This window comes from Ahaetulla prasina, chromosome 4 (assembly GCF_028640845.1).
Source record: "Ahaetulla prasina isolate Xishuangbanna chromosome 4, ASM2864084v1, whole genome shotgun sequence".
Lineage (NCBI taxonomy): Eukaryota > Metazoa > Chordata > Lepidosauria > Squamata > Colubridae > Ahaetulla > Ahaetulla prasina.
Window position 1 is genome coordinate 10,075,255 of NC_080542.1, and position 26,365 is coordinate 10,101,619.

A 26,365-nucleotide genomic window follows, 5' to 3' on the forward strand; every position below is an offset into this window, starting at 1 on the left:
GAAGCTCTGTTTGGGGGCTTCTTTTCTGAAGCTTTATTTGGGGGCTTCTTTTCTGAAGCTCTGTTTGGGGGCTTCTTTTCTGAAGCTTTATTTGGGGGCTTCTTTTCTGAAGCTCTGTTTGGGAGCTTCTTTTCTGAAGCTCTGTTTGGGGGCTTCTTTTCTGAAGTTCTGTTTTGGGGCTTCTTTTCTGAAGCTCTGTTTGGGGGCTTCTTTTCTGAAGCTCTGTTTGGGGGCTTCTTTTCTGAAGCTTTATTTGGGGGCTTCTTTTCTGAAGCTCTGTTTGGGGGCTTCTTTTCTGAAACTCTGTTTGGGGGCTTCTTTTCTGAAGCTCTGTTTGGGGGCTTCTTTTCTGAAGCTCTGTTTGGGGGCTTCTTTTCTGAAGCTTTATTTGGGGGCTTCTTTTCTGAAGCTCTCTTTGGGGGCTTCTTTTCTGAAGCTCTATTTGGAGGCTTCTTTTCTGAAACTTTATTTGGGGGCTTCTTTTCTGAAGCTCTGTTTGGGAGTTTCTTTTCTGAAGCTCTGTTTGGGGGCTTGTTTTCTGAAGCTCTGTTTAGGGGCTTCTTTTCTGAAGCTCTATTTGGGGGTTTCCTTTTTGAAACATCTTTCAGCCTCTGAAACCTCCATTTGAGAAGCTGGGCGAGGCTACATTCAAAGAATAAGATGCACCCAAATTTTCACCCTCTTTTTTGGGGGGAAAAAGTTGCGTCTTATACTCCAAAAAATGCAGTAGGCCCTGAAATTTATTTATTTATTTATTTATTTATTTATTTATTTATTTATTTATTTATTTATTTATTTATTTATTTATTTAATTTTTATACCGCCCTTCTCCCTAGGGACTCAGGGCGGTGTACAGCCAGAAGATAAAAAACATAAGAAATATACAATTAAAACAACAATTTAAAACCGAGCATATTAGAAAATGGCCAATTAAAAGATTTAAAATTTAAAATTACAAACCCTAAAATAATAAAACCCCGGTTAAAAGATTTAAAACTATTTAAAAATATTAAGCGAGTCCCGCTTGAATAAATAGATGCGAAAGAAAGAGGAAGTGGGAAGCCACCTGTTGTTAAGAAATACTCTGCCGAATATTAGCAGTCTCAGAATGGATTTGGTACAAAGGAAAGATTGTCCTGTGTTATTGTGGCCAAATCCTCTTGCGCAGTAGTAGACAGCCGTATCTTCAGATGTTACACCATCGATCCTCAGTTTGTTTGTAGAACCAGTAGTGAAAAGGGCCACCCGTCCTTTAAATTTATTAACCACAATGACCGGATCTCTAGGTCTAAAGCCACCGATGTAAACAAGTCCTGTTTCAGTGGGTTGAGTTGTCCAATGTATATGATGTCGGTTTATATCATATCCAGAAGCCAAACATTCTAAGGTTACCGAAGTGCCTGGAACGGCCGTTGTTGCCACGGGTTGAGTTAAAGTAGTGGCTCCCAAAGAGCCTGTGAAAAAGAAAGATAAGACAAAAAGAAGGAAACAAGGCGTTGTGGTTCAAAGTTTCAGTTTTAAATATTTTTTAATTTTCCAGTCTACACGTCTTTTTTTCTTATGCACCCTAGATTTGGGCCTATTATTAAAAAATCATATATTAATTCCAATAGAATAGAATAGAATGGAATGGAATGGAGTGGAGTGGAGTGGAGTGGAGTGGAGTGGAGTGGAGTGGAGTGGAGTGGAGTGGAGTGGAGTAGAGTAGAGTAGAGTAGAGTAGAGTAGAGTAGAACGGAACGGAACGGAACGGAACGGAACAGAACAGAACGGAACGGAGTGGAGTGGAGTGGAGTAGAGTAGAGTAGAGTAGAGTAGAATAGAGTAGAACAGAACAGAACAGAACAGAACAGAACAGAACAGAACAGAACAGAACAGAATAGAATAGAATAGAATAGAATAGAATAGAATAGAATAGAATAGAATAGAATAGAATAGAATTCTGTCTTGGCCAAGTGTGCCTGGGCACAGAAGGAATTTGTCTTTGGTATGTTCTGTCCCGATTAAAAAAAAAGCTAGTGTATATTGCAAAAGATTTTGGAATATGGAGGGAAAAAAAATATCTCTTCCCACATTTCTACATAGGCTTCTATGACTGTTGTCACAGAATCAGAAACAAGGCTGTAGCAGTTTCAGTGAGCAGATAAAGCTCATTCCACTTGAGAATTACGGAATCCGAATTCAGAAGTTCACAGGCGTTACAGAGGTATAGATTGCTTAGGATAGTTCAAAATTAAAACGGTGAAATCCAAGCAAGTCTGAAGGCCTCAGGGAGGTTAATCTTATTACAGCCATCTGCCATTTCCTGATTGCTTATTTGTACCCTATGACTATCATTAAGTGTTGTATCTTAGAATTCTTGATGAACATATCTTTTCTTTTATGTACACTGAGAACATATGCACCAAGACTAATTCCTTGTCTGTCCAATCACACATGGCCAACAAAGAATCCTATCCTATCCTATCCTATCCTATCCTATCCTATCCTATCCTATCCTATCCTATCCTATCCTATCCTATCCTGCTCTAAAATAATGTATTTCAGAGGGACAACAGTAAATATCTTCATTTGTTGTTGTTGTTGTGTCCAACCCATCGCAACCCCATGGACAACGTTCCTCCAGGCCTTCCTGTCCTCTACCATCCTCTGGAGTCCATTGAAGCTCACGCCGACTGCTTCAGTGACTCCATCCTGCCACCTCGTTCTCTGTCGTCCCCTTCTTCTTTTGCCCTCAATAGTTCCCAGCATTAGACTCTTCTCCAGTGAGTCCTTCCTTCTCATTAGGTGGCCAAAGTATTTGAGTTTCATCTTCAGGATCTGGCCTTCTAAAGAGCAGTCAGGGTTGATCACCTCTAGGACTGACCGGTTGGATCGCCTTGCAGTCCAAGGGACTCGCAGGAGTCTTCTTCGGCACCCGAGTTCAAAGATAGATTGCTTAGGATAGTTCAAAATTAAAATGGTGAAATCCAAGCAAAGTTTGAAAGACTCACGGAGGTTAATCTTATCACAGCCATCTGCCATTGTGCTCCAAAATTATATATTTCAGAGGGACAACAGGAAATATCTTCATGCATAATAATTAACATTGAATACATTTCATGAAAACAAGTTAATCTTTGTTGTGATTCTCCTTCTTCAGAATTAGAAATGGTCCATCTCGTATCCGTTCTGGATAATTTTACACCATACCTGTAGTTGTTACTCACCAGGCAAACATAGAAGAAGGGGGTAAATGTAAGGAAGCCAGCCCATCCTGCAATATCAGATGAGTATTTGCCTTGGGTTCAAGTTGTAAGGGCGACATATTTACAAGGGCCAAATCAGCTGAGCATTTGCATGTTCTCACAGACTCCAGGAGGAGCAAATAATTTTGCATTTCAGTAATTTCCCTTCTTTTCTTGGTTCCTGCCTATCTCCATATGGTTCTGGTTTGGATTGCTTTTCCAAGAAGAAAACACAATCCCTTTTTAACAAAACTAGGGCAGAATTTCCTTTCCCCTTCTTACTGCTCTTGTAGGCTTCTCTCACAACCTCTCCTATCCTTCTGAGAAGAGAAGGAGAAGGAGAAGGAGAAGCAGAAGAACAGAATAGCAAACTAATAGAATAAGAGAGTTGGAAAGGACCTTGGAGATCTTCTAATCCAACCCCCGCCTCAAGCAAGAAACCCTATAGAATAGAATAGAATAGAATTTTTTTTATTGGCCAAGTGTGATTGGACACACAAGGAATTTGTCTTGGTGCATATGCTCTCAGTGTATATAAAAGAAAAGATACCTTCATCAAGGTACAACATTCAATATATCAATATAAATCATAAGGATTGCCAGCAACAAAGTTACACAAAGTCTACACAAAGACAAAGTCATACAGTCATAAGTGGAAAGAGATTGGTGATGGGAACTATGAGAAGATTAATAGTAATGCAGATTTAGTCAATAGTTTGACAGTGTTGAAGGAATTATTTGTTTAGCAGAGTGATGGCCTTCGGGAAAAAACTGTTCTTGTGTCTAGTTGTTCTGGTGTGCAGTGCTCTATAGCATCATTTTGAGGGTAGGAGTTGAAACAGTTTATGTCCTGTATGTGAGGGATCTGTAAATATTTCCACGGCCATTGCTTATATATATGTTTATATGATGTGTTGTTTTATGTCAATATTTGCGTATACTGTTGTGACAAATAAAATAAAATAAAAAAGTTTTGCAAACAGATTTCTGTTACTTATTCAACAGATGGTTTCAGTAGAGAAATGCCGCAGAGACAATTTCAATTGTGCAAGGTTCCTGAAGTATGTTTCCTTTCTGATACATTACATTTTGAAACCACTGCTTATTTCAAATCACAGTTTTTGGTTAGCAGTTTATTTTCTCCAGCACACGCTCTGGTTTTGAGAAACAAACTTTAGAAAGTTCTCCTCAACAAACTGGAAGAGATTCTAAGAAGGACCTTGAGGAGAAAAGTAATGAAGTCCTACGGAGAGAAACAGAAGACAGGAGTAGGTAGAAGATAGGCTGAAGATCCAGATGGATCTTGACAGACTTGAACACTGGGCCCTATCTAACAAAATGAAATTCAATGTAGAGAAAAGTGAAGTCCTACACTTAGGTAAGAAAAACCAATTTGGTTTAATTTGATTGGTTTTGATTGGTTTAATTTGATTGGTTTAATTTAATGGAGGAAAGAATTTTGAATATAGAAGGTTATGACCTACTATATGGATGGCATGCATATTTAATTTATGACAAAAAAGTGGATAAGGCCTTTAAAAATCATGTGCTAAGAACTGCTCTTCTGTGTGTTTGGAAAAAATACTCTTATAAACTAAATTATAAGGTTCCTATATGGGCAAGTCCTAGACATACAATAGAGAATATAAATATAGAACAGAATCAGGAAATGATTACATATAAAGATCTTTTGTATACTGAAAGAGGTAATTTGCAATTAAAATCTCTGCACGTACTAAAAGAAGAAGGGGAAAATTATACTTGGTTTCAATACGAGCAATTGCGTGCTAGATGGAAGGAAGATCAGAAAATTGGTATAGAGCAGAACGAGGGAAATTTGGTAAAGCAAATTAGAAATCAGTCTCAGGAGCATATAAAGAGATTGTATAATGTGTTACTTGAAATAGATTCTGAAAGGGACTTGGTAAAGGACTGTATGATAAAGTGGGCACAACATTGTCAGGAGCCAATATTATTGGAAACTTGCGAAAAAATTTGGGTTAGAAATGTTAAATTCACACAGGCACAGAATCTGAGGGAAAATTTTTATAAAATGTTTTATAGATGGCATTTAGATCCTAAGAAATTATCATGTATGTATCCAGATATGCAAGCAAAATGTTGGAGATGTAATTGTGATGATGCTACATATTTTCACATTTGGTGGACTTGTAAGGATATAAAGGCCTTTTGGATAAAAATTTGGTGGATTTTACAAAATGTTTTGAAAAAGAAGATAAAGTTCCTGCCGCAATTTTTTCTGTTGGGAATTATTACGGACTGTACAGTAATTGAGACTAAATTGATTTTAAATCTAATAACAGCAGCAAGATTACTAATAGGACAATACTGGAAGAAAAAAGAAGTACCTACAATAGAAGAATGGATATTGAAGGTTGCCAATTTGGCTGAGATGGCGAAGATATCAGCCTTTTTGAAAGACAATACGCAAGAAAGATACTTAAAGGAATGGAAAAAATGGATTGACTATATTCAACGTAGATATCAGACTAAGAGTTATCAGACTGTTTTTGAATGATTATGATGTATTATTTTGATTGTTTTCGGGAAGTTAGGAATTGATGATTGTAGGGTATAATTAAGTTGGGATGGAAATTTTTTAGCATATGTTTGTTTTATTTTTAACTATACCTTGTGCTCGTTCCGGGAAGTCGGGGGGGGGAGGGGGGTTGTGAAGGGAGGGGGGAGGGGAGGGGGGTAAAGGGGGGGAAATTTTCTGTAAAACTTTTTGAATTTAAAAAAAAGAAAAAAAGAAAAACCAAAAATACACATATTAAACTGGGTGAAATCAGACTTAATAGCAGTGACTGTGAGAGGGATCTTGAAGTCTTAGTGGACAACCAGCTAAATATGAGCCAGCAGTGTGCAGCAGCAGCCAAAAAAGCCAATGCAATTCTAAATTGAATTAACAGGGGGATACAATCAAGATCAAGGGAGGTACTAATACCATTCTATAAAGCCTTAATAAGACCACACCTAGAGTACTGCATCCAGTTTTGGTACCACACTATAAAAAAGATGTTGAGACTCTAGAAAAAGTGCAGAGAAGAGCAACCAGGATGATTAGGGGACTGGAGTCTGAAACATATGAAGAACGGTTCCAGGAACTGGGCATAGCTAGTCTGGTGAAGAGAAGGACCAGGGGAGACATGAGAGCAGTGTTCCAATATTTGAGGGGCTGCCACAGAGAGGAGGGGTGCATAACAGATTAACAGAGTTGGAAGGGACCTTGTAGGTCAACTAGTCCAACCCCTCCCCCACGCCCAAGTGAAAGAAATAAAAGAAAAGAAAAAGAAAGAGGAGATAGCTAAGCAAGAAAGTGACATTTAACCTTTTGTCATCTCTTTAAATCAGGGGTCTCCGAACGTGGCAATGTTAAGACTTGTGGACTCCAACTCCCAGAATTCCTCAGGCAGGCAAGGAGTTTGCCTTCTTTCAAGTTTTTCTGCTAGGCCTGAGTTCTTTTGGTCTAAGATGATGGATATTATAGCAGGGGTGAAATGCTATTGGTTTGCACTGGCTGAGGCGAACTGGTAGCGGTGGCGACACATGGTTTGGCGAACTGGTAGCAGCAGCAATGTGAGGCTCCACCCACCTGCCTAGACATCATTACTTCTTGGTTTTAACCAGGAAGTAACCTGTTTTTGACCCTCGGCGCATGCGCAGAAGGCTTTGCACATGCGCAGAGGGTCCAAAATCACATGTGATGCATGCACTTCCAAACCGGTAGGGAAAGTAAGCAGATTTATCCCTGCCTTATAGCCTCAGTGGCTGCCACAAAGAAGAGGGAGACAAGCTATTCTCCAAAGCACCTGAGAGTAGAACAAGAAGCAATGGGTGGAAACTAATCAAGGAGAGAAGCAACTTAGAACTAAGGAGAAATTTCCTGACAGTGAGAACAATTCATCAGTGGAACAACTTGCCTCCAGAAGTTGCGAATGCTCCAACACTGGAAGTTTCAACTTGCCTCCAGAAGTTGCGAATGCTCCAACACTGGAAGTTTTTAAGAAGAGATTGGACAACCATTTGTCTGAAGTAGTGTTGGGTTTCCTGCCTAAACAGGGGGTTGGACTAGAAGACCTCCAAGGTCCCTTCCAACTCTGCTATTCTATTCTATTCTATTCTATTCTATTCTATTCTATTCTATTCTATTCTATTCTATTCTATTCTATTGGATAACTCAAATTCTGGTCAGGTTGCATTTTAGAAGTTGCTTATTTTAGTATCTGAGTCCTGTTTAGTGGCTCTTGACCTTACTCTTAGCAGAAACACTCAAAATAAATTTTGTGTGTCCTTTGAATGCTTCCAATAGCTGTTGTGTCTCGTCCGATCTCACCACAGCCGGGGCCTTCTTATCTGCTTCCGAACATGGAGGAATGTCCTAGTATGCCTCCCGGCCCCAGCCCTGGCTCCATGCCCAGACAGGCTGAAGAGGAGGAAGTATCTCCAGCCCCCAGCTCTGGCTCCATGCCCAGGCAAACGGAGCAACTAGACCCCTCCCCCTCCTCCACAGCATGTGAGCCTGAGGGAGGTCAATTGCCAACAGCTGCAGACTGGAGTGACCCTCGTCTTCTGACCCTGCGTCAGAAGATTTGATAGACGGAGGCAACAGAAGGAAGGGAGGGGCAGGCCTGGATAAGTGCTGAGTCATGGAGCCACACCCCATGGCCTATATAAAGGACCTGCTTTCTGGCATTCTCTGAGTCAGGCAAAGTCTAAACATATCTTGCTGAAGTCACTTTCTGGTCTCCTGCCTGCCCTGAGGACTTTGCTAGGACTTTGGCAGAGCTGCAGAGGCACGCCTGATTCGGATTTCCCTGACCCGGCCGTCAGCGGAGGAGTGGGACACGACAATAGCTACCATGAACCTATAAAATACAGTTGGCTTCTAAGTCACTTCGTTTGAAAGCTTTGCAAGAAAGAAGGAACGAAAGGAACTTGAGTTTCAGGTAGCACGGTTGAGCTAGGGCCCCATAACTTTCGTTCCTCTTTGTCTTTCTTTCTATTAGCAATAGAAAACAGCCGTCTTCCGTGGATAAAAGTCACTTTCTCCAGCCTCGTTCTCCCTGGAATGTTCTGTCTTGCATAGTGTGAGAGCGCCACCAAGAGGACTGAACCGAAACAGCAGTCCAACCTCCCAAGGAACGAAACCCACCCGCAGCTTACTGAAACCGAGAACGGTAGCAAGAAACAAAATAATAAAGCCCAACAAGTAATTTTGATACTTTCTGTGGTTTTGCATAAGTTATAAAGGATAGGCTATTCTCCCACACATACACACACACACAATTTCTCTTCTTAAGTTTTTGCTGCCATCAAGCGGTTAACATTTACTGTGACATGAGCTCATTTTTGTCACCAAGTATCAGAACAGGGAACATGTAACCTTCCAGATGTTGGTGGATTAAACATTCACTTCTTAATTCACTACAGCTACTAAGAGTTCAACAGCTTTTGGAGGACAACAGAATCCCCAATTCTGCTATAGAATAGAATTTTTTATTGGCCAAGTGTGATTGGACACACAAGGAATTTGTCTTTAGTGTATATGCTCTAAGAAAAGATACCTTCATCAAGGTAGGGAAAGCACGTACAAATGCAAGTAGAAAAAATAGGGACCACCTTTGGTGGGAAGGTAACAGCGTTCCGTGCGCCTTTGGCATTGAGTCATGCCGGCCACATGACCACGGAGACATCTTTGGACAGCGCTGGCTCTTCGGCTTTGAAACAGAGATGAGCACTGCCCCCTAGAGTCGGCAACGACTAGCACGTATGTGCGAGGGGAACCTTTACCTTTACCTTCATCAAGGGACAACACTTACAACACTTAATGATAGTCATAGGGTACAAATCTAACACAATGATACAACACTTAATGATAGTCATAGGCTACAATTAAGCAATCAGGAAACAATCAATTACAGTATAAACCATAAGGATACAAGCAACAAAGTTACAGTCATAAATGGAAGGAGGTGGGTTATGGGAACAATGAGAAGATTAATAGTAGTGCAGATTTAGTCAATAGTTTGACAGTGTTGAGGGAATTATTTGTTTAGCAGAGTGATGGCCTTCGGGAAAAAACTGTTCTTGTGTCTAGTTGTTCTGGTGTGCAGTGCTCTATAGTGTCGTTTTGAGGGTAGGAGTTGAAACAGTTTATGTCCTGGATGTGACGGATCTTTAAATATTTCCACGGCCCTCTTCTTGATTCGTGCAGTATACAGGTCCTCAGTGGAAGGCAGGTTGGTAGCAATTATTTTTTTCTATTTTTCTATTTATTCTATTTTAGACAAATAATTGTCCAATTTCTTTTTGAAAACCTTCAGTTTTTTTGAAACACCCACAATGTTTAGTGGCAGCAGTGGTGAGTTTGCACCAGATCAGGTACAGAAGCACCATGGCAAGCATGAGCGAACAGGTATCAATGGGATTTGGAACCCGCCCCTGAGTGGCAAGTCACTATTCTGTCAGGAAATTTCTCTTTAGTTCTAGGTTGGTCCTCTCCTTGTTAAGTTTCCATCCATTGCTTCTTGTCCTGCCTTGGAAATAGAAGGAGAAGGAGGAGGAGATTGGGCACTAACTAGCGCAGACTTAGTGAATAACTTGACAGTGTTGAGGGAATTATTTGTTTAGCAGAGTGATGACATTCGGGGAAAAACTGTTCTTGTGTCTAGTTGTTCTGGTGTGCAGTGCTCTATAGCGTCATTTTGAGGGTAGGAGTTGAAACAGTTGATGTCCAGGATGTGAGGGGTCTGTAAATATTTTCACAGCCCTCTTTTTGACCCGTGCAGTATACAGATCCTCAATGGAAGGCAGGTTGGGAGTAATTGTTTATTCTGCAGTTCTAATTATCCTCTGAAGTCTGTGTCTGCCTTGTTCGGTTGCAGAACCATATAATGAGGAGTCTTTGGAAATAAGTTCAAATAAGAGCAACTAAGATGATTAAGGGCAGGGCTGGGACTGAAAAATTTCAGCAACCGGTTTGCTGCCCAGCTGCTGGGTGGACGTGACCATGGGTGTGTGATCTACTCAGCCTCCTGCACCATGGCAGGGGAGGCGTTTTCACCCTCCCCAGGCTCTGGAGGCTTTCCTGGAGTCTCCAGGAGGACGAAAAAGGCCTCCCCCCAGGCACCTTTGGAGGCCGGAAATGGGCCCATTTCTGGACTTCCGGTACTTCTGGTAGGCCCATTTTTCGCCCTCCCAGAGCCTCCGCGCACCTCCTGCACTTACCGGGCGTCCAAAACGGGCCACGTAGAGACTCCTGGGAGGGGTGGGGTGGGGTAGGCACGTCAGTCATTCCTTGGAACAACCGGTTCGGCGAATCAGATTAAAATTAACATCTGGTTCACCCAAACTGGTCCGAACCGGCTGAATCCCACCCGTGATTAAGGGCCTGGAGACAAAAACATCTGAAGAACAGTATAATGTTATTTTATTAAATTATTATTCTCTCTTTTATTAGTTTTACTGTTTTTATATTGTTCTTTTAATATTTAAAATATATATAGGTAAAGGTAAAGGTTCCCCTCACACATATGTGTTAGTCGTTCCTGACTCTAGGGGGCGGTGCTCATCTCCATTTCAAAGCTGAAGAGCCAGCGCTGTCAGAAGGGAAAGAACCATTGACATATCAGTCTTCGGATATTTCAATTTGGAGAATTCTGATAAAACAGGAAATCATAGTTTTTTGTTTATTTAGCGTACGATGAGAACCAAAAGAGAAGAAAACATATACATACAATCTACATAAGGTAAAGGTTCCCCTCACACATATTTGTTACTTGTTCCAGACTCTAGGGGGCAGTGCTCATCCCTGTTTTAAAGCCAAAGAGCTGGCACTGTCCAAAGATGTCTCCGTAGTCATGCAGCTGGCATGACTAAACGCCAAAGGCGCACGGAATGCTGTTACCTTCCCACCAAAGGTGGTCCCTATTTTTCTACTTGCATTTTTTATGTGCTTTCGAACTGCTAGGTTGGCAGAAGCTGGGACCAGTAACAGGAGCTCACCCCATTACATGGCAGGATTAGGGATTCAAACCGCTGAACTGCTGACCTTTCGATCGACAAGCTCAGTGTCTTACCCACTAAGCCACCGTGTCCCTCTAAATATATAAATATATTTTTTATATTCTTATAAACTGCCTTGAGTCGCCATGTGCAAGTAGGTGACAATATAGATTCCCAAATAAATATATGAATAGATGTATTTTAGTCTAGTTTTCGACTAAAATAGTTTAGTTTAGCCAGTCTCAAAAAAAGAAGGATCAAGGGTAACATGATAGATCCAGGATTTGAGGGGACGCCACAAAGAAGAGGGGGCCAACTTATTTTCCTAAGCACCTGGAAACAGGACAAGAAGCAATGGATGGAAACTAATCAAACTAATCAAGGAGAGATGCAACCTGGAATTAAGGAGAAACTTCCTAACAGACAAGACAATTAACCAGTGGAACAGCTTGCCACCAGACATTGTGGGTGCTTCATCACTGGAGGATTTTAAGAAAAGACTGGACAGCCACCTGTCTGAAATAGCATAGGGTCTCCTGCTTGAGCAGGGGGCTGGACTAAAAAACCATCATGGTTCTTTCCAGCTCTATTCTGATTATTATTATTAAGTTGCTCAATAGTAGTAACTGTGAGAGGGATCTTGGAGTCCTAGTGGACAACCATTTAGATATGAGCCAGCAGTGAGCAGCAGCTGCCAAAAAGCCAACACAGTTCTGGGCTGCATAAACAGAGGGATAGACTCAAGATCACATGAAATGTTAATACCACTTTATAATGCCTTGGTAAGGCCACACTTGGAATATTGTAAAAAGGATGTTGAGACTCTAGAAAGAGTGCAGAGAAGAGCAACAAAGATGATTAGGGGACTGGAGGCTAAAACGTATGAAGAACAGTTGCAGGAACTGGGTATGTCTAGTTTAATGAAAAGAAGGACTAGGGGAGACATGATAGCAGTGTTCCAATACCTCAGGGGTTGCCACAAAGAAGAGGGAGTCGGGCTGTTCTCCAAAGCACCTGAGGGTAGAACAAGAAGCAATGGGTGGAAACTGATCAAAGAAAGAAGCAACTTAGAACTAAGGAGAAATTTCCTGACAGTTAGAACAATTAATAAGTGGAACGACTTGCCTGCAGAAGTTGTGAATGCTCCAACACTGGAAATTTTTAAGAAAATGTTGGATAGCCATTTGTCTGAAATGGTGTAGGGTTTCCTGCCTGGGCAGGGGGTTGGACTAGAAGGCCTCCAAGGTTCCTTCCAACTCTGTTGTTATATTATATTATATTAAGTATGGATAGGGTGACCTCATTTATATTTAGCTGCAGTATGTCAGATTTCTCTACTTGCGTTAAATAATGCCAAGTTTTAGTTCCTTAATTGAGTCCAAATAACATAAAATTTGCACTGGTGATGATTCCTTTAAAAGAACATTATTCCACTGGACATGTTGACCATAGGAACTATCAATAGAAAGTCCATTTTGTTTTTTATTTATAACATTGCCTTGTTATACTTCCTTCAACCACAAGAGGTCCTCGTTGTACTTTACAGAACCACGGTTTCTTTCTCGCCCTCAGAACACAAAAATTCTTCTTAAGCCCTGGGAGAAATATTTCTCACACATCTCACTTCAGAAATAGTCTTTCCACTTAGATACATATACAGATTAACCAAGTGGGAAGGGACCTTGTAGGTCATCTAGTCCAACCCACCGCCCAAGCTGTCCCTAAACCATTTTTGACAGATGACAGTCCAGTCTCTTCTTGAAAGCCTCCAGTGATGAAGCTCCCACAACTTCTGAAGGCAACTTCTGCTCCATCGGTTGAACGTTCTCACTGTCAGAACATTTCCAGGTCAAATCTCTCTTTGTTCAGTTTCTATCATCATTCCTTGTCTGGCCTACAGGTGTTTAGAAAATAGCTTGACCCCTTCCTCTCTGTGGCAGCCCCTCAAATATTGGTAGACTGCTAACGTGTCTCCCCTGGTCCTTCTCTTCACCAGACTAGCCATGCCCAGTTCCTGGAACTGTTCTTCATATGTTTTAGTCTCCGGTCCCCTATTCATCCTGGTTGCTCTTCTCTGCACTTTTTTTTCTAGAGTCTCAACATCTTTTTTATAGTGTGGTGACCAAAACTGGATGCACTACTCTAGGTATGGTCTTACTAGGGATTTACAAAGTGATATTAGTACCTCCCTTGATCTTGATTGTATCCCTCTGTTAATGCAATTTAGGATTGCATTGGCTTTTTTTGGTTGCTGCTGCACACTGCTGGCTCATATTTAGCTGGTTGTCCACTAAGACTCCAAGATCCCTCTCACAGTCACTGCTATTAAGCCTGGTTTCACCCAGTCCATATGTGTACTTTGGGTTTTTCTTGCCTAAGTGTAAGACTTACTCGGCTTGGATGTTGATTCTCTTACTCTTCCCTCTGGATGGTTTAGCTTTTCTCTATCTCTGGTTCGCTCATGAAAATGAGCTATATTGGCTGATCTAAAAAGTGACAGCTAGTAAGGTCTAGTGGTTAAGGAACCAGGCTAGGAACCAGGAGACTGTGAGTTCTAGTTCTGTCTTAGGCGCAAAATCAACTGGGTGACCTTGGGCCAGTCATTTTCTTTCAGCTCCAGGAGGAAAGGAATGAGCTCTTGCCAAGCACTTTCCAGGAGTCAATATTGACTTAAAAGGGAGAGAGGGGGGAGGGAGAGAAGGAAGGAAGGAAGGAAGGAAGGAAGGAAGGAAGGAAGGAAGGAAGGAAGGAAGGAAGGAAGGACGGACAATTTTTTCCACAAAGAGGTGGAATATTTCCTGAAACAGCCCCTCCCTCTGGCTGTTGGTTCCACAGTCTTGGGTCCCAAATGCTTTCTGGAAACAGAGACCCTTCCTTCTCCCTGAATTTGGCTGCCGTGCCCTGGCCATTCTAGGGTTGTTCAGAGTCTGCTTTGTGAGCCTTCTTGGTCTTCGAGTCTGAACCCTACTTAGCCCTTAACCCTATTTAGGAAAGGAGGGAGAGGGGGAGGGAAGGGAAGGGAAGAGGGAGGGAGAAAGGGGGAGGGAGGGGAGGGGAGAGAAGGAGGAAAGGAGGAAGGGAGGGAGGAATGGAGGGGAAGGGAGGGAGGAAGGAGGAAGGAAGGAAGGAAGGAAGGAGGGGAGAGAAGGAGGAAGGAGGAAGTAAGGGAGCAGAGAGAGGGAGGGAGAGGGAGGGAGGGAGGGAGAGGGGGAGGGAAGGGAAGGGAAGGGAAGGGAGAAAGGGAAGAAGGGAAAGGGAGGGAGAAAGGGGGGCAGAGATCGACCGCAAGGCGCCTCACGTGTGGGGTGCCGCAGGGGTCGATTCTCTCGCCTCTCCTGTTCAACATCTATATGAAGTCGCTGGGTGAGATCATCAGTGGTTTTGGGGTGAGTTACCAACTGTACGCTGATGATACGCAGCTGTACTTTTCCACCCCAGGCCACCCCAACGAAACTGTCGAAGTGCTGTCCCGGTGTCTGGAAGCCGTACAGGTCTGGATGGGGAGAAACAGGCTCAAGCTCAACCCCTCCAAGACGGAGTGGGTGTGGATGCTGGCACCCCGGTACAGTCAGCTGCAACCGCAGCTGACTGTTGGGGTCGAGTCACTGGCTCCGATGGAAAGGGTGCGCAACTTGGGCATTCTCCTGGATGGACGGTTGTCTTTTGAAGAACATCTGATGACTGTCTCCAGGAGAGCCTTTTATCAGGTTCGCCTGATCCGCCAGTTGCACCCCTTTCTTGACTGGGATGCCTTGTGCATGGTCACTCATGCTCTTGTTACCTCTCGCTTGGACTACTGCAATGCTCTCTACATGGGGCTCCCCTTGAAGAGCACCCGGAGACTCCAGATGGTCCAGAATGCAGCTGTGTGGGTGATAGAGGGAGCCACTCGTAGCTCCCATGTAACACCACTCCTGCCCAGGCTGCACTGGCTGCCTGTGGTCTTTCGGGTGCACTTCAAGGTGTTGGTTACCACCTTTAAAGCACTCCATGGCTTAGGACCAGGTTACTTACAGGACTGCCTACTGCCACTGTTTGCCTCCCATCGACCCGTGCGCTGTCACAGGGAGGGACTCCTCAGGGTACCGTCAGCCAAGCAATGTCGACTGGCGGCCCCCAGGGGGAGGGCCTTCTCTGTGGGGGCTCCCACCCTCTGGAACGAACTTCCCCCAGGACTTTGTCTACTTCCTGACCTTCGAACCTTCCGCCGAGACCTGAAGACATATTTATTTATCCGTGCAGGACTGGCATAGAATTTTAGACTTTTTATTCGGCTTTTAATTTTACTTATTGGGTTTTACTGTTTTAAATATATTTTAATCTGGGCCAAATTTAATAAGTTTTTTAAATATGGTTTTATCTTGTATTTATGTATTGTTTTGTTTTTATCTGGCTGCGAACTGCCCTGAGTCCTTCGGGAGAAGGGTGGTATAAAAATTTAAATAAATAAAAAATAAATAAAATAAATAAATAAAGAGGAAGGAAGGAGGATGGAAAGGAAGGTAGAGGGAGGGAGGGAGAGGAGGGAAGGTGAGAGGGTGGGAGGGAGGGAGGGAGGGAGGAGAGAAGGAGGAAGGAGGAAGGAGGGAGGAATGGAGGGGAAGGGAGGGAGGAAGGGAGGGAGGAAGGAAGGAAGGGAAGGAAGGAGGGGAGAGAAGGAGGAAGGAGGAAGTAAGGGAGCAGAGAGAGGGGAGGGAGAGGGGAGGAGGAGGGAGGGGAGGAAGGGAAGGAAGGAAGGAGAAAGGAAGAAGGGAAGGGAGGGAGAAAGGGGGGCAGAGATCGACCGCAAGGCGCCTCACGTGTGGGGTGCCGCAGGGGTCGATTCTCTCGCCTCTCCTGTTCAACATCTATATGAAGTCGCTGGGTGAGATCATCAGTGGTTTTGGGGTGAGTTACCAACTGTACGCTGATGATACGCAGCTGTACTTTTCCACCCCAGGCCACCCCAACGAAACTGTCGAAGTGCTGTCCCGGTGTCTGGAAGCCGTACAGGTCTGGATGGGGAGAAACAGGCTCAAGCTCAACCCCTCCAAGACGGAGTGGGTGTGGATGCTGGCACCCCGGTACAGTCAGCTGCAACCGCAGCTGACTGTTGGGGTCGAGTCACTGGCTCCGATGGAAAGGGTGCGCAACTTGGGCATTCTCCTGGATGGACGGTTGTCTTTTGAAGAACATCTGATGACTGTCTCCAGGAGAGCCTTTTATCAGGTTCGCCTGATCCGCCAGTTGCACCCCTTTCTTGACTGGGATGCCTTGTGCATGGTCACTCATGCTCTTGTTACCTCTCGCTTGGACTACTGCAATGCTCTCTACATGGGGCTCCCCTTGAAGAGCACCCGGAGACTCCAGATGGTCCAGAATGCAGCTGTGTGGGTGATAGAGGGAGCCACTCGTAGCTCCCATGTAACACCACTCCTGCCCAGGCTGCACTGGCTGCCTGTGGTCTTTCGGGTGCACTTCAAGGTGTTGGTTACCACCTTTAAAGCACTCCATGGCTTAGGACCAGGTTACTTACAGGACTGCCTACTGCCACTGTTTGCCTCCCATCGACCCGTGCGCTGTCACAGGGAGGGACTCCTCAGGGTACCGTCAGCCAAGCAATGTCGACTGGCGGCCCCCAGGGGGAGGGCCTTCTCTGTGGGGGCTCCCACCCTCTGGAACGAACTTCCCCCAGGACTTTGTCTACTTCCTGACCTTCGAACCTTCCGCCGAGACCTGAAGACATATTTATTTATCCGTGCAGGACTGGCATAGAATTTTAGACTTTTTATTCGGCTTTTAATTTTACTTATTGGGTTTTACTGTTTTAAATATATTTTAATCTGGGCCAAATTTAATAAGTTTTTTAAATATGGTTTTATCTTGTATTTATGTATTGTTTTGTTTTTATCTGGCTGCGAACTGCCCTGAGTCCTTCGGGAGAAGGGTGGTATAAAAATTTAAATAAATAAAAAATAAATAAAATAAATAAATAAAGAGGAAGGAAGGAGGATGGAAAGGAAGGTAGAGGGAGGGAGGGAGAGGAGGGAAGGTGAGAGGGTGGGAGGGAGGGAGGGAGGGGGGAGGAAGGAAGGAAGAATCTTAAACCCAAGTATTGTTTATACTGCTTACTAGATTCTTCATCCAACAGCTTTTTCAGCAAACTCCATCAGCCAACATTATAACAAGGTACAGATTTCAAATGGCATTATTTCAAAACAAAATACATTTAAAATTAGTCTGCTCCCACCCACCCACCCGGTGTCTCCCTTTCAATTCACAATGGAGAAGAAGCCCATTTGCCCTCCAACGACCGCAACACCTTCCTCAACGCTGTTTTGACATCGTCGTTTCTGATGGTGTAGATGAAAGGGTTGAGCACAGGGGCGATGACGGTGTTCAGCATGGAGACGGCTTTGTTGAAGTTGAACGAGGAACGTGCCGCGGACGGCCTCAGATAGATGAAAAGGACAGCCCCGTACAAGATGCTGAGCACGGTCAGATGGGAGGCGCACGTGGAGAAAGCCTTCCGCCCTCCGCTGGCCGACGGGATGCGGAGAATAGTGGAAATGATGAAGGTGTAAGAAATCACATTCAGGAGCAAGGAAGTCAAGATGACAGCTACCGAAATCAGAAAGCCCAGGGCTCCGTACGACCCCCGGAGATTTCCTTTTCCTTTTTCTTTTTTTATAAAAAAGTTTTATTTTTACAATCATATCCAACAGCTCATCCAATGTACAGTCATATACAATTAGTCGGGCTTGCCCAGTTACCCCCCCCTTTTAACTCTCTTCCCTCTTCTACCTTCTTCTACTTTCCAGACCTTCCTCCCCTTCTCTTATTTACATCCTCTCCTCCCTCCACCCTACACCTTCCTTCTCCCTCTTCTACCCCTCTTCCTTCCTCTTCTCTCTCTTCTATCCCTCTTCTCCTCTTCCTACCTCCTACTCTCTCCTCTTTTCTCCCTCCCCACCGTTCTAAAATGGTAGCTGGGCAGACCCGACCCTACATTAATTATATTTATACATCTTCAATAATCCCTGTACATTAACCATCACTCCATCATCTACCCTCAACCCCCAATTCCCTCCCTTACCCCCACCTCCACCCGACTTCCCAGAACAAAATGCAGGGTATCAAAACTAACAATCATAATCCAAAATAACTCCTAAATTATAATCTCTAGTCACTCCACACATAATCACACTCTCAATTCCCCTCTCCTTCAGAAATATATCTAATACAAAATAATGCCCCCCCCCCCCGAGATTTTCAACACGGGCCCAATGTCACAATAAAAATGGTCGACCACGTTGGAATGGCAGAAAGGCAGTCTCACCACCAACACGGTCTGGAGAAGGATGGTGCAGAAGCCCCCGAACCAGGCAGTCAGGGCGAGCTGGAAGCAAACACCTGCAGTCATGATGGTGGGGTATCTTAAGGGCTGGCAGATGGCCAAATAGCAGTCGAACGACATGACCGTGAGGATGTAAAATTCCGTGATGCCCAAGAGAAAGTGGAAATAGGATTGCGCCATGCAGCAGTAGAAGCAGATGGTGGTCTTGGATGACAGCAGATTGGTCAACATTTTGGGGACTAAAACGGTGGTGTACCATATCTCAAGGAAAGAGAGGTTGCTAAGGAAGAAGTACATGGGCTTCTGGAGTTGACGATTGACTCTTACAACGATAATGATAAAACCATTACCCGAGAGGGACAAAACGTAGAGCAGGAGGATGACGATAAACAAAGTGATGTTCAATCCAGAGATGTGCGGAAAGCCAAGAAGGACGAATTCAGTCACTCGGGTACAATTGTTCAGATCCATTCGCTGGGATCTCTGCGGCTGAACAGGAGAACAGCGACCCAGGTGTTAGTCTTTTGCAAACGTTTCAGCAATTCAACTCCAAAACATTGCAGCAGGAGAAAAAAAGTTGTCTCTTCCTATATCCTCTATTTTTCATTTTCCTTAGTAGAACTGAGGAAGATCTGCATTTGGCCAATAGTCCAATAGAATAGAATAGAATAGAATTTTTATTGGCCCAAGTGTGATTGGACGCACAAGGAATTTGTCTTGGTGCATATGCTCTCAGCGTACATAAAAGAAAAAAATACCTTCATCAAGGTACAACATTTACAACACAAATGATGGTCATAGGGTCCATTTTAGCACTTAATGATAAGCATAGGGTACAAATAAGCAATCAGGAACAATCAATATCAACATAAATCATAAGGATTACCAGCAACAAAGTTCCAGCCATACAGTCATAAGTGGAAAGAGACTGGTGATGGGAACGATGGGAAGATTAATAATAGTGCAGATTTAGTCAATAGTTTGACAGTGTTGAGGGAATTATTTGTTTAGCAGTAAATAGAAGGACTTATCTATAGCTCAGGGTTGAACATGGAGCTCTTGGTGCTTTCTGAGCTTGGTGGTTTGCTTTCAGGCATTTCAATACCAACTAGATAATATCATCAGTGCTAATGAGTGTGGGTTGTTTTCCCAGGATCCAAAATCTTTATAACAAAATAGAGTAGAGTAGGGTAGGGTAGAATAGGGTAGGGTAGGGTAGAATAGAATAGAATAGAGTAGAGTAGAGTAGAGTAGAGTAGAGTAGAGTAGAGTAGAGTAGAGTAGAGTAGAGTAGAGTAGAGTAGAATTAGAATTAGAATTAGAATTAGAATTAGAATTAGAATAGAATAGAATAGAATAGAATAGAATAGAATAGAATAGAATAGAATAGAATAGAATAGAATAGAACAGAACAGAATAGAATAGAATAGAATAGGAAAGGAAAGGAAAGGAAAGGATAGTTTAACAGATTAACAAAGTTGGAAGGGACCTTGTAGGTCATCTACTTGACTCCGTGGTCTCTTCCCAAAATCCCCAAAGCTTTAACCAAAAACTGTCTATTATTGACCTCACCCCATTCCTAAGAGGTCTGTAAGGGGCGTGCATAAGAGCACCAGCGTGCCTACCGTTCCTGTCCTATTGTTTCCCTCCATTATATCCAATTAATATAGTTATTACATACTTATGCTTATATATATGCTTATATATTGTGTAATTATTTCATGCTTATGCTTATATATACTGTTGTGACAAAATAAATAAATAAAAATAAATAAAAATAAAATAATCCAACCCTCCAGCTAAGCAGATCCTACGCCATTTCTAACCGATGGCAGTCCAGTCTTCTTGAAAGCCTCCAGTGATGAAGCTCCCACAATTTCTGAAGGCAATTTCTGTTCCATTGGCTGGTTGTTCTCACTGTCAGAAAATTTCTCCTTATTTCCGGATTGAATCTCTCCTTGTTCAGTTTCCATCCATCATTCCTTGTCTGGCCCTCAGGTGCTCTGGAAAATAGCTTGACCCCTTCCTCTCTGAGGCAGTCCCTCAAGTATTGGAACACTGCTATCATGTCTCCCCTGGTCCTTCTTTTCACTAGACTAGCCATGCCCAGTTCCTGTAACTGTTCATTGTATGTTTTAGCCTCCAGTCCCCTAATCATCCTGGTTGCTCTTCTCTGCACTTTTTCTAGAATCTCAACATCTTTTTTTATAGTGTGATGACCAAAACCGGATGCAGTATTTTAGGTGCGGTCTTACTAAGGCTTTATAGAGTGGTATTAGTACCTCATGTTATCACGCTACTATATCAAAAACAGGGAGAAAACTCCACTCTCAGTAGCATTTTTTGTGTTATGAGGAAGATCTGCATTTGGACAATAGTCCAATAGAAGGACTTATCTATAGCTCAGGATTGAACATGAAGGTCTTGGTGCTTTCTGAGCTTGGTGGTATGCATGAAATATCTGGCAACCAAACAACCAAGCTCAGAGAGCCCCAAGAACTCTACTGATAAAATTTGCCCAATTTATGGACCCCATGGCTGAATGCTGACTATGCCTACAAGATAAACATGCAGATCATTTTAAAAAAATATCTCAGATCAGAGACTTCCGGTTTGGCACCGTAGGTGATGGCGGTGATCTTTACGATCACCAACCTCTGGATTATGTGGAATCGCTAGGACAGCTTAAATCTGCTGCCCAGCGGTTCGGAAAACCCCCTCTTCGGGAGAAGGAGAAGGGGTGAGCTGAGGGCAGAGGTTGAATTTCCCTAAAGCCCCTGAGAAAAAAGGGGTTTGAAGGGTTAAGTTCCCTCCAGTAACCCGAAGTGCTCCAGATCCGAGGATTCTTCTGCTTTGGCGGAACCAATCACCACGACCAAACGCCGAGATTTATTTTGGACAATAAAGGATTATACCGGACAGAACGAAAGTGGGAGAACTTTATGCAAGTAGCCAAGCCGATTCCCCGATACTTTGTAACAAGCTTGAAAACAGCAAGAAAATGGAGGCGAATTGTTAACAAGTTAACGAGTGGAAAGCGAAAGTGATACTTTCAGCGTTTGTCTGCAGTTGGTAATTTGCATGTTACTTGCTGCTTTAACTCTTTGCTGCCTGCTGATAGAATCTAGGGAGATTTTTTAAATACTGCTTTAAAAGACTGTGTTTCTCAGAAGTTAAGAAGATTTAAAGTGAATATTAAGTTGGAAATAAATAAATAAATAATTTTATAGAAGATGGCAGCCAAACAATTAAAGTCTACTGTAACAAAGAGCTTTGGAACTTTATCAGCTGGTGCCTCTCCAGCTCATACAGCAGAGACTAGAACATTGAATTTAGAGGCGTTACAAGAGAACTTAAAAGGCTTTATAGAAGAAAAATTTAAAGTTATAACTGATGAGATGTCTGAAATGAAAGAGCAGATATCAGAAATTCAAGTGGGAAATAAAGAAGTTAAAGAAGGATTTGTAATGGCAGTACAAAGTTTGGCAACGAATGTGATTTTATTGGAAGAGGAGGTTGAAGTAATTAAGCAACATAATTCAAAATTAGAAAATAAAATGGATGAATTTCAAAGTAAAATGGAAAAGACAGAGGATGAAATAGTTTTGATACAATACAGAAATATGGAATTTGCTCTTAGAATCCGAGGTTTGAAAGAAAATAAGGAAGAGAATTTAAGGGAAATTTTTCTGAAGTATTTGCTGAGATATTAGCAGCTCGTCCAGCAGATGTGGCTTATCAAATTGAAAAATATATCGTGTGAATTCTTGGATAGCAAGGCAAAAAAGTTGCCAAGGGATGTTGTTATTTATTTTACAAACAGAATAGTGAGAAATCAGATTTTGCAAGCTTCATATAAGGGGAGAAGATTCAGATTGCTGGTCAAGATATCTTGATATTAAAGGAAATTCCACCAAAATGTTAAGGGCTAGGAAGGAATTTGCCTTCCTGGTGAATGAACTTAAAAACATCAGATTGAATATAGATGGGATATTCCAACTGGTATAATAGTATATTATGCAGGAAAGTACATCGTTTCAATACAGTTGGAAAAGCAAGAGAATTTTATGTTGAGGTATTAAAGTTGGAAGTCTTCCCCATTGGAAGCTAGAAGAAGGAGGCTGAAGTGAAGGAAGAGAAGTGAAGCAGGTACAAGAACAGATTGTGATGGAAGAAGATTTATTACAAGTGTTGGAAATACCTACGACGGGTTTAGATTCAAAAGAACAAAGGCTGACTAGAGCTGCTGCTAAACGCAAGGAACAAGAGATGAAGGCACAACAACAACTGGCAACTACTACAATGGAAACAGTGGGAGGAGCAAGGCCTAAAGTAAAATGTGATCTGCGGCTGGTGTTCCAAAAGTTTCCTTTGGCCGATAATGGCAATTAAACTATTATCTTGGAATGTTAATGGCCTGAATTCACCGCAGAAGAGAAGGAAAGTATTTCATTATTTGAAATAATTTAAAAATGACATTACCTGTTTACAAGAAACACATATTAGATCTTGCTAAATGTTGGAGATGCGATTGTGAAGATGCTACTTATTACCATATATGGTGGACTTGTAAAAAAGTTAAAGTATTTTGGATTAAAGGCTGGTGGATCATGCAGAATATTTTGAAAAGAAGATTAAGTTTACTCCGCAGTTCTTTCTACTAGGAATAATTATGGACTATACAGCTATAGAGACTAAATTGATTTTGAACTTAATAACAGTCGCAAGACTTTTGATTGCTCAGTATTGGAAGAAAGAAGAATTACCTACAATCGAAGAATGGACAAAACAAAACAACAAATGGACACTCAAAGTATCAAATCTGGCAGAGATGACAAAATCTCCGCTTACTTGAAAGACTATATACTAGAAAAATATATTTTAGAATGGAAAATGTGGATTGATTATATTTAAAATAAGTATCAGATAAAAAAATATCGAATAGCATATGAGTAAATTTAGGAAATATTTTGTATTAGATATATTTTTGAAGGAGAGGGGAATTGAGAGTGTGACTAAGTGTGGTGTGACTAAAGATTATAATTTAGGAATTATTTTGGATTATGATTGTTAGTTTTGATACCCTGCATTTTGTTCTGGGAAGTCGGGGTGGGGGTGGGGGTAAGGGGAGGGAATTGGGGGTTTGGTAGAGATGGAGTGATGGTTAATGTACAGGGATTATTGAAGAAATATAATTAATATAGGGTCGGGTCTGCATAGTTACCATTTTAGAACGGTGGGGAGGGAGAAAAGAGAGAGTAGGAGGTAGGAAAGAGGAGAAGAGGAAGGAAGAGGGATAGTAGAGGGAGAAGGAAGGTGTAAGGTGGAGGGAGGAGTGGATGTAGATAAGAGAAGGAGAGGAAGGTTTGGAAAGTAAAAGAAGGTAGAAGAGGGAAGAGTGTTAAAAAGGGTGGTGGTGACTGGGCAAGCCCGACTAATTGTATATAACTGTACATTGGATGAATTATTTGATATGATTGTAAAAATAAAACTTTTTATAAAAAAAAAAAAAAAAAAAAAAAATATCTCAGATCCATAAAACAGGATGTCTGCAAACCCATATATCTTTACTGTTAAACATTTTGCTCAGGGGAATTAACATCCATCGCCTCCTACTTATCACGAAGACAAAGAAATCCAGAACAGGAGAAAGACTGCATAGGAAATGGTCAGAAGCAATCGTTCATGAAAGTGGCAAGAAAACACATTTCCAAAAAAACGTTTAGAATAGAATAGAATAACAGAGTTGGAAGGGACCTTGGAGGTCTTCTAGTCCAACCCCCTGCTTAGGCAGGAAACCCTGCACCACTTCAGACAAATGATTATCCAACATCTTCTTAAACACTTCCAGTGTTGGAGCATTCACAACTTCTGGAGGCAAGTTCTTCCACTGATTAATTATTCTATTTATCTATTTATTTATTTATTTAAAATCCTTACTTTTGTTCATTGACGGAGAAAATCACAAATATCTCTCACATAAATTGACCCTAGCTTTCACATCCGTGACATCTTATATTGATCTCAAAGGTGTGAAGGAATTCAGCATCGATCTAGGAGGTTTACAGATGCTTGACTAAAGATGAGATAGTTCTGTTCCCCCCTCGCCTCCATCCGAGCAATGGCTTAATTAGCTGGCACTATCAGCTCTGGCAGCAAACTAGCGAGCGTCTGCCAAATGACTCTGTTATCTCCCTTCATGCCGATGAGTCATCCTGGGACAAACAGTACTTCAGGTCTTAATTAAGCAGTTGATTTGCCTGCTACGAAGAGGCATAGCAGGCCTCGCTGGTTTTATATCCTGTAGTGTGTGGTTCCATGACTCAGCACTTCCTAGGCCTGCCCCACCCCTGCTTCTGTTGTTCCTGTCTCTCCTGCCTACAAAACCTAGGGTCCAGCCAGGCTTGACTGCCATCACCCGGGTCTGGAGGCGTGGCCTGGGGGGGGAAAAGTCAGGGGACAGAAGCCTCATTATCTCCTCCACCTGCCCTGCCTCTGGCTCCTGGAGCTAAGCCAGGGAAGCCGGTGCTCCCGAGATAAGTCCTGACGGCCCTTCCCCCTCACTTTCCAAGTCACTTTCTGGCAGGAGGCCCAGCTTGTGGGGCGCAGACACAACAGAGATAAACCCTTGGTTAAATTAAGCAATTGTTGGAGCACTGAATTGACTTCATTGTTTATTATTAGAAATACAGTTCCATAAGAAATTCTGAAGATGACCATAAAGGATTTTAAATCATGGTATTCAGTGATATATAATTCTACTTATCTCTTATTACTCTGTTCCAGAAAGGATTCTGAACGCCAAAATATGAATGACAGATGGATCATTGGAGATGCAGTCATTGGTATACAGAGAGAAGAGAAGTGGGGAGAGCACACAGCCTTGGGAAGCCTCTGTGCTAATTGTACAGATATTTGATGTGATCTTGCTTAGCTTCACCTGCTGCTTCCTGTTTGTTAGGAAGCTTGTGATCCATTTACAAGTCTGTTCCGGTACCTGTAGCTGGTTTAGCTTAGTTAGAAGAGTGTCTGGAATGATTGTATTGAATGCTGAACTAAAGTCTACAAAAAGGACCCTTGCATAGGTCTTTGGAGACTCAAGATGTTGTAGGATGTAGTGCAGACCCATAGTAACAGCATCATCTGTTGATCTATTTGCTCGATATGCAAATTGCAAGGGGTCTAACAGCAGATCCATGATGGTTTTCAAGTAGGAAAGCACTAGCCTTTCAAAGGTTTTCATGACTACAGATGTTAAAGCAACTGGTCTGTAGTCATTCAGTTTCTTGATGGTGGGCTTCTTCGGCACTGGGATGATGGTAGAGCGTTTGAAGCAAGAAGGAACATAGCACATCTCTAGTGATTTATTGAAAATATGGGTGAATATGGGGGCCAATTGGTCACACAGACTTTTAAGCAAGAAGGAGTTATCTTGTCTGGGCCTGAAGTTTTTCCTGGCTTTTGTCTGTGAAATAGGTCCTGCACTTCCTTTTCTGTGATCACTAGAGGTTGTGAACCCAATGAAATGGGGTCAGTTGTAGGAGGCTTGGCTGTTGTTGGTGTGTCTGAGATGGGAGTTGTGGAGATAGGTAGCTGTAGTTTCCTTTCAAACCTGCAATAAAACTCATTCAGGTCATCTGCCAGTTGTTGATTACCTTCAGCCTGGGAAGGAGGTTTGCCATAGCCGGTGATATTTTTAAGAGTTTTCCACGTGTTTGCTGGTTCATTTGCTGAAAACTGATTCTTTAGCTTTTCAGAGTAGCTTCTGAAATCC

The 26,365-nt window shown here is 42.5% G+C and overlaps 1 protein-coding gene across 1 annotated transcript; it reads right to left on the bottom strand.

Annotated features, from left to right (window-relative positions):
• Positions 1-17,511: 17,511 nt before the first annotated feature.
• LOC131197871 (olfactory receptor 6X1-like) lies at positions 17,512-19,062 on the bottom strand. The gene is made up of 2 exons (XM_058182371.1): positions 18,489-19,062; positions 17,512-17,879 (listed from the first exon to the last, which is right to left on the bottom strand). Exons 1-2 carry the CDS (start codon positions 19,060-19,062, stop codon positions 17,512-17,514), a joined length of 942 nt encoding a protein of 313 aa, XP_058038354.1.
• Positions 19,063-26,365: the final 7,303 nt, after the last annotated feature.